Source organism: Pimephales promelas, chromosome 4 (assembly GCF_988280905.1).
Source record: "Pimephales promelas chromosome 4, fPimPro1.hap1.1, whole genome shotgun sequence".
NCBI classification, from domain to species: domain Eukaryota; kingdom Metazoa; phylum Chordata; class Actinopteri; order Cypriniformes; family Leuciscidae; genus Pimephales; species Pimephales promelas.
Window position 1 is genome coordinate 24,571,504 of NC_142772.1, and position 15,992 is coordinate 24,587,495.

Below are 15,992 nucleotides of genomic sequence, written 5' to 3' on the forward strand. Positions count from 1 at the left end.
TGGCTTCAAGTCAGTTAATCTTGGACGCAGAACATGCTGTTACAAAAAAAAAATCCCTGCACACAGCCAAGTGAAATGGGGTATTGCGCAATGAGCGCTTCATTTTGCAGCATGCACCTTCACGCACCTCCCTCGTGCAGAAGCGTCGAGTATAGACCTTATGTAGCCCCGCCCCTTTTCAGCACTGTGCTCTTAGTCTTTTGACTTCCGGTCTGTATTTTCACAGATTCTCAGAGATTTCACAGATTTTCACAGATCATACCTATGCATTATCTTGCATAGGTATGAATGAACTGATCGTAAAGAAATTGCCGGTCGACATTTGTTAAGACATCTTCTTTTTCAATGCTTATGATAAACATTACAATGCTCATGATAACTTTTGTTAACTCTACAATAAGTAAATCCACTTCACCAGATAATTCTCCTCGAGAGCGATGCCATAGAAATATACAGAGGGACCGCAAAAACAGAAGTTCAAAGGCAATATTCTAAAGATGACGGCGCCCACGTTTCTCTGGTGCATAAGGTCTATAAACAAGGTTTTATTCCGTGTCAACGCATGCTCTGATCGATAAAGGGACAGAGATTTCAGACCTCCGTTTATTAAGAAGATCTCCAAGATTTCTCTTCTTGTGAGGGGGTGCACAGACCTCTCCCGAATCATGTCCAACAGTCGCAGCCTCCGAAGCACCATTAACTCCGCCTTTGTTTCCCTCGTAAGCAATTAGTATATAAACATTCTCTATGATAAAAAATGTGTGTGAAAAAAAATATTTGAATAACATGGGTTTGGCGGTTATAGAGTTCTAATGACGGTGTTCAACTATAGGCGCGTATCCAGTACAGATTTGTGCAAAACTTTTGCGATATTTTCTAAATGTCGATAAAAAACTATTACGAAATGACAGTGTTTCCATTAACTGATGTTATGCGACTAAAACGTTTTTTTTTTTTTTCTCTCACAATAAGTCATTCCAAAAATCATGGAAACGGACGTTGGTAGGTTTATATCAGACCCACCGCACCAGACATTATTAACGGAAGGAGACGTGGTGTGTTATTCAAACATTAATGCCAGGGAAAGACACAGAGTTCCTGGGTGTTTCTCCCTCATTTCTGCTCCAAAGTCTTGATTGTGGCATTTCTTTGAGGGTTAGAGTCCAGTAGGCTATTCCTGTAATTTTTGTTTCTTTTATAAAAATAAAGAAAAGAAACAATATTGAATAAAGAATTCTGTCTCGTATTATGTCAAAACGGTCAGTGTACTTGCATTTGTTTTCCCTGATTCAACCCGTAATTGCAAAACGAAAAATGAACGGTTGTTGTATTTTTAAAATGCATTAAATTTTTTTTATTTGTATTTGTATTTTTAAGTTGAATACCAACATTTTAGTTTGACATGTATGCCAACACAAAATGCTGTGCCAAAAAAAAAAAAAACATTATATATATATATATATATATATATATATATATACATATGTCGATGAATTTTCAGATATTTGTTTATGACTTTTTGCACCTTTATTAAACATTTAAAATATTCACAAATTAATATTTACTAGTTTTCTAAGGCCAAATTAAAACCTGGAAATTATATTTTCCCCGCATCTGACGAGAAGAGCCATAACCACAGCCTACAGAAAGGTGATTTATAGGTGAGTTATAGGCTATAATAAATGTGTCTGAAAAAATAACGAGGAATTTTAATTGATTATTAATAAACTATTGTTTTCCTAAATCAGTATCGGCTAAAACATATCTCCATCTCCAGATGCACCTTTAGAGAGAGTAGAATAGAATTAGAATAATTATTATTATTTGCGGACACAGACCCAAAACACACTGTGTCTTCTAAGTCAGGTGACTGTAAATGCACAAGACTCGTTTCCATTGCAGTTTTACGAAATATTCCTTTTTCGAATTCCTGAAAAATCTCCTCATGCGAGCGTAAAAACTTTTTTTGCGATAAATGGGAGTTTTTGAAAAATTGACATGTTTCCATTGAGTGTATTTTCATTTCGCAATTTTAATTTGCGCAATTTGAAGGGTAATAGAAACGCGACTTATAACCGTCACACCCCTAGTTCCACGGCGGCATCCATCTTTGTAAATGTACAAAATCTGCTTCACCGTCGCTGTGCTGACATCATCGTTTAAACCCCGCCCCAACTTTTCGATAGATTAGAAATGGATTTGAATGAGCTCTTTGCCAAACTTTGCTCTTTGCAGAGCAAATCTAAATTTGCCAGAAGTTTTCCCAGTGTTTTCCCAGGCTACTAAAAAATAGCACAGCAATGAAAAAAAAAATTAAATTTAACCTGCAAAAAGGAAAATTATTTTAGTACCACCAGATTTAGGTTGAGAAAAAAAGTCTCAGTTAAGTAGTCCTCAGAAAACAGCTCTCTTTATCTCAGTATCGCCTCACCTTTTATATCTGGCTTGACATTTTCTGAAACCATACACTAGTGCATTGTGGAGGGATTATGTGTTTAAGTGGGTGTTTTCAATTTCCTCAGTTGTTTGTATTGAAGCTCAGTGGGCATCGTTTCAAATATAAACAACAATTTTCCATTTGCCAAATCTAGATGGAACCCAAGACACTGTCAGGTTTGAGACAAAAGCCCAAAGGTGCTACACCTCTACAGTTTCTAGTCCAATCTGACATAGATGATCTCAGAGGTCTTTTTCTCTCTTTCTTTGGTCTTGATCTTGCATCTTTAATTAAAAGCCTAGCAACTGCAGCATGCTAATAGGTGTCTTACCCAGCATGGTATGCCGTGACTGTCAACCACCTTAATTGCTATTCCCTTTGGTTAAACTCACCTCGCCAGGGGCTGGAGCCAATCTTTACAGCCAGTGACAAATCACTTGAGGATTACACGGAGCATGCACTGCAACCAAGACAAAGTAGGCGTCCAGCAGCCTGGCCTGCAATTTACACTAAATGGGTTCATCAATGTCCTGCTGTTATCTGTTCCCCCAGACCTCATGACCTTTCAGATGGATGACTCACAGTCTTTGGAGGGAGACTGAATCTAGATTACGATGGCAATTTCTGATTTGTTATCACAAGGGAGAACTCTGTGGCAAGTCTGTTATAATCTCACAATTGTGCTTAAAGTTGTTGCTGTGTCATTTAGGGGCCTTGCTGTCATCCATTACAGCCAATGCACATTGACATGCTAACCATGTTAAACAGATAATGGAGTTGTTACAGAAGCATTTAATACGGTCCTTGATGTGCTGGTATTTATCTGCATGAAAGTAAACAATATTTTTTTTTATTCTGTGGCCCTGGGGAACACTTAAGATTATTCACACCCAAAACTGTGTTCGTAGAGTACGGCTTAGAAAAGAAGTATCATTCAGATTATTTACTTCTTTCCCCTGTGCAATCAGCTTGCTCAACATCACAGAATGAGTCTGACTGAACAGCATGGCCTGAATTATGTACATTGAGGGTGAGACGGCCCATTGTTAATCTCATTTTGGACTAAATTGTGTGGGCAGCTAGAGGTAAGTGTGATCTACAGTTCAAATCTACCTCTCAAACACCACGATATAAACGAAAGTTGTGCATGCCTATTTACTTGATTTTACATTTAGATTACCTTTGACATCATTAAACATTCAACGTTCATCAGTAAAAACACCAGTAAATTTAATAAAAATCTGCATTCATTATTTGTTTAGCTAGTGTTAGCAGATACTAGTGATGCATCAAGAACAATTTGTCCATTTCAAACAAATTGTATTTGTCCAGGGAATAACGAGTTGTCTCAGAGAGCAATTCGTTCCTTTTGTGTTGGTCATTTAATTTGTAACTAATGTGGAAAGCGCACAGCTCTGTGTGGCTAAGTGAGATGTACGTTTTGTCCAAATCTGATCGTGCGCAGGCTACTCTCACATGACTTAGCTCTCCTGGTTGAGCTGCACTATATTGGGTTAATATGCGATATGCTAATTTCTGCGTTACCTAGTGTGCAACAAACCCACTTGCATTTTTCCAAAGCAACTGATATGTTATTCAAGACACATAATCAAACCTATTACTTTGATGTTTTTGTCACCATACTAGACTGTTTGAGCTAACAGGACAGACACTTGCAAATGTAACCTGATGGATGCTTTGGTCTTTTCTTAGAGCTCTAGACATGTTCACTTAGGAAGGAGAACTTCTCTTTAGTCAGGAGATGAGCAGCTGACCTGTGTACCACACAGGAGTTCAAATAACACATAACGTGAGGTTAAGAAGCAAAGCGGAATTAACTTTCTATCTTCTCTTGGACCTTCACAGCTTACCTGGCCACAGTTTGAATGAGCTCAGTGGAGATGTTTTAGGAAAAAAAAGCTGAATAAGACATATGCAATTGAGTCTCTTTAGATCATTATATTTTTATGTTCATGAGACCAGCCACCATAAAGAGGATACCATGTTAAAATAGAGCTATTCCTATACAGTGAACAAGCAACTTAGCTTAAAAGGATAGTTCTTCCAAAAAATCTAAATGATTAAAATTATGTCATAATTTACTCATAATAATAATAATTGCTGCAAGAATGTAAGTTACCAAACAGTTGATGGAACCATTTAACTTCTACTGTGGAAGGCAACATCAAATGTTTGGTTACCCATGTTATTTAAAATATCTACTTTTGTGTTCAGCAAAAGAAAGAAAATCATACAGGTTTGGAACAACCTGAGGTTGAGTAAATGAGTTTATTTTTCTATTTTATTCTTTTATTTTATTCTCATATTTTTTTATGCAATTCACATGCGGCTAAACATTTGTTAAGTTTTAAAAGTAGTACATAATAGGTTTAATAGTGGCAATAACTTCAAGGTCTGCTGGCCAAACAGAGAAGAGTTTTCCTCATCTTATAAGCAGCACGCTGTGGCTATCTAAGCAACAGGAGCGAGAGCGGAATCATCTCTGCCTATGGCATGTTTCCCACCTGGGACAATGGAATGCCATCACATCACCATGGCAACCGCTACAACCACACAAGCACTTGACTCTTTAGAAGTGACTGAATTGAGAGGAAATCTTGAAAGGTCGTGACCGCACAAAGGGCTTGACTTCCCAGAGTCTCCCACTGTTCGAACGTGATTATAAAATTACTTCAACAAAAAAAAGTTGTGAATTGAAAGGCTGTGAATTGAAAGTGCTGTCAGTCATTCACACACCCTGATGGCGGTTTGTAAAAAGGTTTATGTGATCTGGTTGGTAAGATGCTGTTAAGCAATAATGGGCTGGCCCACCAACAAAGAATGTCTTACTTCAGAGTTTCTGGCATGCTTTAGTATGCCATTTCTAAAAATTGCCAGAATGCATTTGATTTCATTGGATTTCATTTGAGCAAAGGCAATATAATATATATATATATATATATATATATATATATATTATAATTGTGTATATATATATATATATATATATTATTTTTTTTATTTTTTTTGCTTTCAAATCAAGCATTATTTAATGCTGTGGAAAACCCTATAAGCCCAATGCATACACAGGAAATGGGACAAGGCTAGAATCAACAGATGCACACAAGACTTTAATAAACCAGTGATACGTACGGATTGGCTGGTAATCCAAGGAGATGTCTGAAGGAGCTTGTAATACTGCAGACCTTCGATAAACCACATGCACTCTTCCTCTCTCCTCGTGTTCCTGTGTTCCTCGCTCCAGAGGCTCAATGAAGTACTCATCAGAATCAGTACGAATCATGCCCGCCTTTGGAGAACAAAAAAAGACCAACTGTTATCAGAAATTAATAGAAAATTGAAGTCTGTCTAGCCAAGGACCTCCCTAGAGAATTGTCCAATAACTACTGTTATTTACAATAGCAGTTTTGAGTGTACAAATGAAATATGTTCATGTATTTGACAATAATTGGCTGTCATGTATGTGACTGAAATGTAGATGACTTCATTGGTTACAATAAGTCTCACCACAAAATGCAAGGCCCATGCCAAAATCCATCGTATGGTGGGAGGGTAGATGCTCTATTTATCACTTAACCCTTATCCCCTCATTTACATTTATCGTTTCATCTAACATACGGTAAGTCACAACTTTTGTACAGGTACCGAACATGTGCCTCACCTACAAACATTCCTTCTAAGTTATGCAATCATAGCCTACATTTTTCAGATAGAAAACAGTCCAGTGTGTATCAGACAAAAAGAGGACTAAAACTAAAAATCAGGACTAAAAATCATCATCTTGCAAGACGCCGAGAACTCCACGTCCGCGACTAACTTCGACTTGACAGAGACATGAGTGTTGCATGTTACTTGAGCAAACAGGTGAGCAAATTAATCTATATAAAACTAATCAATGTTATATAGTTTAACATGATGAAAAGTTAGAATATGATCTGTATGTTATTCTCTAATATTAATCTAGCTTAGTCTCATACAACCAACAAACAACCTAACAACATTCAACACACACAAATGCAGTTTAGTGTGATAGTGTAATGTTAACCGTTAGAGCAAGTGAAGCAGCGCTGTGTTACGTCATTAAAGAGTAAACACTTAACCAACTTTTTTTAGTTAATGATCTGTAAGAATGGATCTTTATTAATACCAGTCATTGATTCGAGTAACTTTTTTGACATTTGTGTGTTCTATTTCTACAATATATGGTGTAAAAACGTCTTAGTGATGCCCTCTACAGGTTGAACGGTGGCTACTGCAGTTGAATTTTACTATTGGATGTTCCGCACTTCGTGACGTATGCAGGTTTCAGCTCACCACACGAGCTACGCCCTTGGCAATATAAAAACCACTGTAGGGAGTCAGGAATTGGAATTGTGAGTATTGAAAACGATCAGGATAGAGTGTTTTAGCATCTATTTCGTCCCCTCTATCTCCGCTGGGGTCTGCCCACTTTTTCAGCATTTTCAAATATTGCCAGTGGGTGGAGTCAGGCTCTGACCAGGGGTTTAGTTACCCTTTAATATGTGCCTTTGTTATTGTAAGAGGTAAGCGACCCCTGGTGGCGAAACGATCTTGCATTAATGTACCTTTGGCTCGAACAGGACATTTCTGAATGGTTGGTTAACCTAATGTCACTTTGATCTATCTTTGTATGTACTAGCAGGGTAGAGTAGTGAGATACGAATGCTATGTGTTCACTAATGTATAGTTTATTGACAGTTTAATGTTACAGTTAATAGTCATGTTTTTGTTTTGTTTTGTTTTTTGTTTTTGTTTTTTTCGCGATTTGCAAACATTAATATAAAGGTTAATAAAACTTTACACTCACTTCTTCCAAATGTGCAGCCGGGACATGAATAGTTGGTACAAATTCATTTTTTTAGGAACAGCTTTTTAGCAAAATTTGCTTTATACTGACCCTCATTTTATAAAGCAGTCTGGTGAAAAATGATTCACGCGAACATGAAAGCATTGACGTTGCTTGTGGGGAATATTCCCTTTGAAAACAAAACTCAACCACTGCGTCTTCAACGCTTCGCATTTAGGAACATTAAAATGACTGCTGCGTTCATTATTACACCCAAGAACAGAACACCACAATTGCTTAGATGCCATTCTGCTCCAGCGTATCAACAATGGCGAACTCTGATGACAGCTCGCTCAGGGTGAATCTGTATTGAAACGCTGCTGTCAATTAACAATCGTGGGAGGGGCATCTGACCGTGTGACGTCGCACGGTCAGGCGCCTCGATTTGAGACAGGGAAAAACATATAAGGAGATTAGAAAAAAAACACTGGATGGATTTTTATCATTATATGATGGTTGTGTACAGGCAATGCCAACACACATTTCAGTACAATCAATGTGTAAAAGTGCACGTACCATTATATGATAAATAGTGCAAAATAGAAGCATTTTCACCATTATATTAGTGCATTATGTGTGTTTCAACTCGTGTACAACATAATTGGGAGCATATAGCTAAGTCACAAACAAATCATACTGACATGAAGATGCCAAACAATCTTGACTTGCAATATGTAATCGTGCATGTGCTCACTTCTGTGGTGGGAGTTCATCGTACGCTCAACTGCGTATTCAGCTCTGTGCATGTGATTGGGTGAGTGTTCAAATGTACAGTAGTGTGTCAAGTGTGTGTGCATGGACCGACCTCATTGCTCTTCTGAACAGCCTCTCAGTTTTACCTCCAGCCCCAGAGCCGGCCTCCTTGACACAGAACAGCCTCTCAGAGACCGTGCTTTGGAATGTGCTGAAAGACTAGCGCTCTCTCTTTCTCTCAGTCCACTCTTTCCTAGTTATAACCTGGCCACCTCTTCTCAGCACCATCCTGTGCGCTCAAGAATTTTTTTTTACCTTAACCTTCCTCCATGCCTGAATCAATTTCAAAAAAACTCTATGCTTCAAAAGTCATTTTTGGCTTGTAGGCCAATTTAAAATGCATCAGAAGAGTAACAGATTCCTAAAGCTGAACAATTGCACCATGTGAATCGAAAAGTCACAATAACACAAGATGATTATGTATTGTTATGAAAATCATACCCAGTTTCTATCAAACAGCCAGAGGCAAGTAAATAGGCTGTGCAATTTATGTGCATGAATACAGAATCAGTATGCCCCAAACATAAATGTTCAACACACTTTCCTGCAGACCCACAGGTCACTGTACCAACCACCTGAACCACTGACAAACTGTTTGACTTGAGGAGAGGGAGTATCTTTGCACAATATTGCACTGAGAATCATGTAAACTAAAAGTAAATTAATGTCCATTTCTGGCAAGAATCATTTCTTGATAAGTCTACAAGGAAAGCAAGAGGACAGCAGAAGGAGAAACAAAACATTGTTCTCAAGTACTGTTTAACCATGTAAGATGCTACTGCCTTTGTGTGGATGCCAATATAGACAAATACTCAAAATCTAACTCTAAACTGTTGTGCACTAACCTTTAACTGTCAATCAATCAGTAAAGCTAATGATCATCCAATAATAGTCAAAAAAGTTACATGGGTCAAGTTGAATCACTTAATCAGGCATCACAGCTGTTAAGACATGTTGATATTATTATATATTTTTGATAATTGCAAGTTGCTTAAAGGTCCTTATATACTTGCAGTGTAGTTATTTTTTGTTCTTAGCTATTGGGTCAAAACAAGTTCAAAATACAAGAGCAGTGGTATACTGTTAGCGATCCTGAATCCAAACACACTGCTGGGTCATTCAGTGTCAACTCAACCAGAGGTCCCCAGCTCAAATCGTTGATATTGTTAATATTTTTTTCTGAAGATAGGCAAACTTTTATAGTGATGAAAGACAAAATATTAAATTTCATGAATGTATATTTACTTGGCTTTAGGTAAGGCATCCAACCCGAGGGACTGCAAAGCTAGCAGTGAACCACTCGGCCCAGATCTCAGCACAGTGCCTGCAACCCTTGCTAGCGAGGGGAGTTACTCTGCTCGATCCACGGATCGACCCAGCGCTTATGTTTCAAAGCACCGAGGAGGCCTGATAAGGCTAAGAACTAATCTAACTGGGAGGTCTTACAAGAGGCCTACGACCATCTGACCAGACTCATGAGTCTGCATGCTCATAGTGACCCTTGGTGAGGGGAGCACATGGTCCGCCTGGTAGGCAAACCAGGCTGTAAGCAGGAAAAAGAGAGGGAACCAGTAGCAGAGAATGAACACTTATCAGGCCTGTGTTAGGCCCTTTCATTATTCTCAATATACTGTATATGCTGCCACTAGGTAATAAGGAAACATGGAATTAGTTTCCATTGTTATGCTGATGACACTCAAATATATATTTCGTCACGGCCAGATGAATACGCTAAATTATTCAAATTGACAGATTGTGTTAAAGATATTAAAGATTGGATGACGCATAACTTTCTTTTATTAAATCCAGACAAGACAGAGGTAATACTTATCGGTTCTAAAAACCGTCCACAAAAACTTTCGCAGCATGATTTTAACATATTAGGATGCCCTGTTACTTTATCCACTGCTGTAAAAGACCTGGGTGTTACATTAGACTGCAACCTGTCTTTTGAAAAGCATATTTCATATGTTACAAAAACAGCCTTTTTCCACCTTAGAAACATTTCTGCATCAGAGACAGATAGCATGTTACGTAGCAAAGTTAGTTAATGCATTCATGACCTCAAGACTAGATTACTGTAATGCTTTATTAGCTGGTTGTCCTGCATCCTCAATAAGAAAGCTACAGTTAGTCCAAAATGCAGCCGCTAGAGTTCTTACTAGATCAAGAAAACATGATCATGTAACACCGATTCTATCATCACTTCATTGGTTACCTATAAAGTTCCGTATTAATTACAAGGTATTGCTTTTGACTTATAAAGCTATAAATGGTTTAGCTCCAGTCTATTTAACGGATCTTCTATCGCCCTACAACCTACCGCGCTCTTTAAGATCACTAAATTTGAGGCTTCTGGTCATTCCTAGGATATCCAGAAATCCAGCATTTTCACATTTAGCTCCGAAGCTCTGGAATAGCCTTCATGATATTGTTCATTGCTCAGACTTGCTCTCCCAGTTTAAAGCTAGACTAAAGATGCATTTATTTAGCCAGGCATTCATGTGAATTTTTTTATCTTACAGTTACTGTAAATTTGGCCTCTAATTCACAAATGCCAGAGGAGAACTGGCCCCCAACTGAGCCTGGGTTCTCCCAAGGTTTTTTTTTTCTCCATAGGGTCATCTGATGGAGTTTTAGTACACCATCGGGTCACTTGATGGAGTTTTTAGGTTCCTTGCCACTGTTGCCTTTGGCTTGCTCAGTTGGGGAAATTCAAATTAAATGACCCATCATTGATCAGCTCTACCAAACTTGATTGTCTTTTTTTCCATGAATAAACAAACACTGTTAAGTTGTCTTGATTGATATTGTGAAGCAGCTTTGATACAATCTGTATTGTGAAAAGCACTATATAAATATATTTGAATCGACTTGACTTGACTTGACACTTTAGTCGAGCCAGGGGGCAAGCTCGCCTTCAAGCAGCTGCCTAATAAGGCCAGCTGAACTGATAGCAAATGGCCACTAGATTCCTGAACCCAGCACTTCTGGGAAACTACTCAAAGGGAGGCCTAGTGAGGCCTACTACCTGATAACCATTATATGTGGCAACTCGCCTACAGGGAGGCCTGGTGAGGCCTACAATCTGATATCCATCCTAGGTGGGAATTCACCTTAAGGGAGACCCGAAGAGGCCTACTATCTGATAGCAGTCTAAGCAATTGGTTGTTATGAGCCCTGAATCTGGGTGACAGTCCCAAGGCGGCCTGCTGAGGCCAGCCAGTCATGGGGCCCAGTCTCAGAGTGGCCTTTTTAAGCCAGGCTCCTGAAAGTCTTCTTATGAAGGAGACTAACTACTGTTAAGGCCAACCACTGCTGGGGACTCACCTATCAGGGAGGCCTGGTCAGGCCTACTAGTTGATAGCAAGTCTATTCAGCTACAACAAACACTGAGCCAGGCTCCTGAAAGTCTTCTTATGAAGGTGACTAACTACTGTTAAGGCCAACCACTGCTGGGGACTCACCTATCAGGGAGGCCTGGTCAGGCCTACTAGTTGATAGCAAGTCTATTCAGCTACAACAAACACTGTTGGGAACCATGCTATTTTAGCATATTATTGGGCTCATCCACAGGATGTGACTAGCTACATGGTCATGTCCATAATGTATGTCCCACAATGTTGGGACCCACCTCTGAGGAGGCATGTTAAGGCCTACTACCCATCAGTGAGTTTGCTGCCTGAACTACTAAAGACAACCAACTGAGGTAAGCTGGGCTGAAGAGCCCTCTTGGGGGCTGCCAGGTCAAGGAGGTCTGCTAAGGCCTACCTAACCACTGAGCTTTCATTGGCAGAAAAGCTGTTTAAACAGTGCCTACATCATCCTGGTACCTAATCACATTGCCAAAGCAACAAAGCAATACCCTTAATGCAGGGGAGTACAACATCCGCCACTCTGCCTAGTGGAGGCCCCAGATTGAAGGGCCTACCATCTATATGCATGGGTGTCAGCTCATGGCAATGCTCTGGCTACAAGGGAGCGTGATTCCAGAACCAGAAAAAAAAGATTAGAAATCTCCGCTCAGCCCAAGCAATCATTGCGTGAGGTAGATTGATACAGAGCTGAAAATGGAGTACTCAAAACAACCCAGAGTCAACGGGGGAGTAACACCATCTGCCCCTGATAATTGTAACAGGGTGCGGGACTGCCAGTGACTCTAGAGGTGAAAGGGATTCAACATCAGCGAGACAAGCTGATGTTGGTGGATACGGAAAGAGTTTGGGTTCTTCCATGTCCTGTTGATCTCATTATGAGATTGGAAATAAATGAAAGGCTCATATGAGCTGGTGGTTTTATGATCAAGGAAAAAAACACTCTTCTCCAACGTGCAGCTATGGCACGTTCCATAACACTAACCAGCTCAGCATACACAGCATCAGCCATCTCCTGTTTGTCTGGAAGAGCACTCACTTGAAAAAGACTTTTGGAAAATGGGAAGATGAAGAAGAAGACGCTTTTTGAACATTTTTTAAGCAATGTGTTGTACTCCTGAATGACGCCCGTTTCCCACATACTCTGTTTGCAGTATGTATCCAGCGCACACACGCGCTATATTGCTTTGACATATTCTACGTTTGCAGTGCATAACTGATCCACGGCTGAACCACAAATACATACTATTTTTATTTCAAATCCAGAAGTTATGCAGCAACATTTATTTAAAAAAAAATTGTCAGCATTACGATCCTCTTTGTACATATACAAACTTGAATGGATATATGCACGTTTAAACACAATTTAAAGAACGTAGGCCTATAATTCCATGCATTTCTTCTATATATATTAAGTTGCTCAAGCAAATGGTCAAATATTTAACCATGTACTTATATTAAAATTGCAAACATTTTAAATTAAAACTTAAAATTGACAAATATCCAGCCCTTTCTTTTGCATTTAAATTTTAATACGATAAATCTTGCATGTCAAATAACTTGTTTTTCCACCACCACAAATGAGACGAGTGTCGTTCATTACGTCCTAGTTGAGGTAAATTGTAGTTCCCTTTCGAGGGAACTCTACACTGCATCGAGAATCGACACTTTGGGGATGCTCCCTAAGCGTCCGCCTCTGAAGTATGAATGAAACTAATTCAATCCTGATTGGTGTTGCGTCGTGACGTGACATGTGACGACATACCCGGAAGTATAAAAGTGACGCTGTCACAACACACACTAGCTTTCGCTCTTCAGCAAGCGCTCTGTGTTGAAAAACTGTCTGTCTTATTTGGTGTTGTTTGTCACTCAGTTTGAACTAGAAATGGCCAGCAAACAATTAAAAGATGTGTGCATCCCTGCCCTCGTTATTCAGCTCTCGAGGGAGCTGCTTGTGCAGACAGTGAAGCACTTTCTATTAGAGTGCACTCTGCGTCGTTTTTCCTCGAGAGAAAAAAAAGAGCATCAGTGACTGTCACGAAACCGTATCGACTACAGCCTGCCGGTCTTCTGCGTCAGGCAGTCGAGAAGGGTGCTCGAAAAACACCAGAGGCCAGTCTCGAGAGGCTGAAAAAATCCTTGGCCAAAATTAGAATCGAGGGTTGAGACTCAACACTAAGAAAAATGTGTTGGACCCAGTTCAGAAGACTTCTCTTCTGGGCATGAAATGGAATTCGGTTACAATGCAGGCATGTATATCTCCCGCTCGTATTGAATCCATACTGGCCAAGGTGTCTGGGATAAAGCTAGACCAGGCCATCACTGTAAAGCAGTTTCAAAGACTGCTGGGCCTCATGATAGCGGCATCCAACATTATACATTTGGGCATTCTACACATGAGGCCCCCTTCAGTGGTGGCTGAGAGCCAAGGGTTTTTCCCTCAAGGGGAATCTGTTCCGGATGATCAGAGTTACGCGCAGATGACTTCGTTCTCTGGTAATTTGGAAGAAACCTTGGTTCCTATCCAGCCAGTGCTGGGAGCGTCATGTCGCCGGAAAACCGTTTCAGACTGTACAGACTGGCGCATCAGATTATTCTTGGGTCCCAAGGGAAAATACTGTCAATCAAAACAATGTATATTCCGGGGGTTCAGAATCAGGGAGCAGACATCTTGTCGAGGCAGGGGCTGAGGCCCGGGAATGGAGACTTCATCCAGGTGTGGTGAAGTTGATATGGGAGAGGTTTGGACCAATGGAAGTGGATCTATTGTCTTGAGAGACGTCCCACTGTCCACTTTGGTTCTCCCTCTCACATCCAGCCCCACTGGGGTTGGATGCCATGGTACAGGCCTGGCCGAGGCTTCGCCTGTACGCTTTTCCCCCGATCGCTCTGCTCCCGGGAGTCCTGGAAAGGGGTCCGTCAAGAGGGCATCAGTCTACTTCTGATTGCCCCAATGTGGCCGACCCGAGTATGGTTTTCAGACATAATTTCACTCCTGATAGCTCCGCCATCGCAGATTCCTCTGAGGAGGGATCTGTCGGGCACAATCTTCCACCCTCACCCGGAGCTGTGGAAGCTGTAGGTCTGGCCTCTGAGGGGGTTCAGTACCTGAATGCTGGTCTATCACCAGTGGTTGAAACCATACTTAGCTCTAGGGCTCCATCTACTAGGATATTATATGGCCTCAAGTGGAATGTGTTTGTCCCTTGGTGTAGAGAACAAGAGTTAGATCCAGTTAACTGCCCGGTGGCTTCAGTTCTGGAATTTCTTCAAGATCGTTTCTCTGCGGGTCTCTCCCCTTCCACGCTTAAGGTGTACGTGGCTGCTATTGCGGCTTTCCGCGCACCGTTAAGTGATGGGCCTCTGGGGAGGCACCAGTTGGTCATTTGGTTTCTCCGCGGTACTTGGAGGATGAGACCGGCAACCAGGTCCAGGGTTCCGGCCAGGGACCTGGCAATAGTTCTGGAAGGGTTATCCCTGGCCCCTTTCGAACCTTTAGATTCGGCTTCGCCTAGGATTTAACGCTATTTTTTTTTCTCTTAGCTATTACCTCACTTAAGAGGGTGGGAGATCTCCAAGCCCTGGCAGTGACACCAGCTTGCTTGGAGTTTGCCCCTGGCAGAGTAAAAGCTTTTTTGCACCCGAGTCTGGGCTACGTGCCTAAAGTTCAATCTAATACGGCTCGATCTACAGTCCTTCAGGCATTCCATCCTCCACCTCATGTGTCGGAAGAAGAAGAGAAGCTTCATTTGCTCAGCCCCGTCAGAGCTTTGAGCATGTACCTTGAAAGGTCCCCTTCTTGGAGAAGGTCGGACCAATTATTAGTATGTTTTGGGTCACCTAAGAAGGGACTCCCGACATCCAAGCAAACCATTAGTAATTGGATTGTTTAGACTATTACTGAGGCTTACAAGGTGCGCGAATTGCCTTCACCTTGCCATGAGGGCTCATTCAACTAGAGGCATGGCTTCCTCTTGGGCCCTCCTTTCGGGAGTACCTCTACAGGAGATCTGTGAGGCAGCCGGCTGCGCTACTCCACATACTTTTATCAGGCTTTACAGTCTTCACCTTCCTAGTACACCTGGAGCACACATGCTAGGTCCTTGCTGAGTGCCTAAACAGTTTCACTCCGGGACAGGCCTATTCGGTGCGTGGCCTAGTGGGCCACCAAAGCGTTCCCCAAAGTGTCGATTCTCGATGCAGTGTAGAGTTCCCTCGAAAGCGAATGTCGATTCTCGAAGCAGTGTCTTGTTCCCTTCTCAGGGAACAAGGGTTATAGTCATAACCCGAGACGTTTTCCTTGCTTAAAACCTCGGTCTTAAAAATAAAAATTTGAAAATTAGTATTTAATTAAATACATTTATGGTGAGATTACTACATTTTATTGAATTAAATGCATTCCTGATGAAACTACTCCATTTTCGGGTCAATCAGTGTTCATTTTGACCTCAGACCGTGCACTGTCACTGTAATTCAATGGTTGCAGCCCAGCAAAAATAGACTCTGTGCGTAAACGATCAATGCACTGCTGTAAACACAC

General features: G+C 40.8%; 1 protein-coding gene across 3 annotated transcripts in view; it reads right to left on the bottom strand.

Moving 5' to 3' along the window:
• The window catches only part of adamts3 (ADAM metallopeptidase with thrombospondin type 1 motif, 3), a 126,955-nt gene that overhangs the window by 97,928 nt on the left and 13,035 nt on the right, over positions 1-15,992 (bottom strand). For all 3 annotated transcript variants that reach the window (XM_089130146.1, XM_089130145.1, XM_039649975.2), the window contains exon 4: positions 5,591-5,747. In XM_089130146.1, coding sequence (XP_088986272.1) covers positions 5,591-5,747 — 157 coding nt within the window. The remainder of the gene's footprint in view (positions 1-5,590; positions 5,748-15,992) is intronic.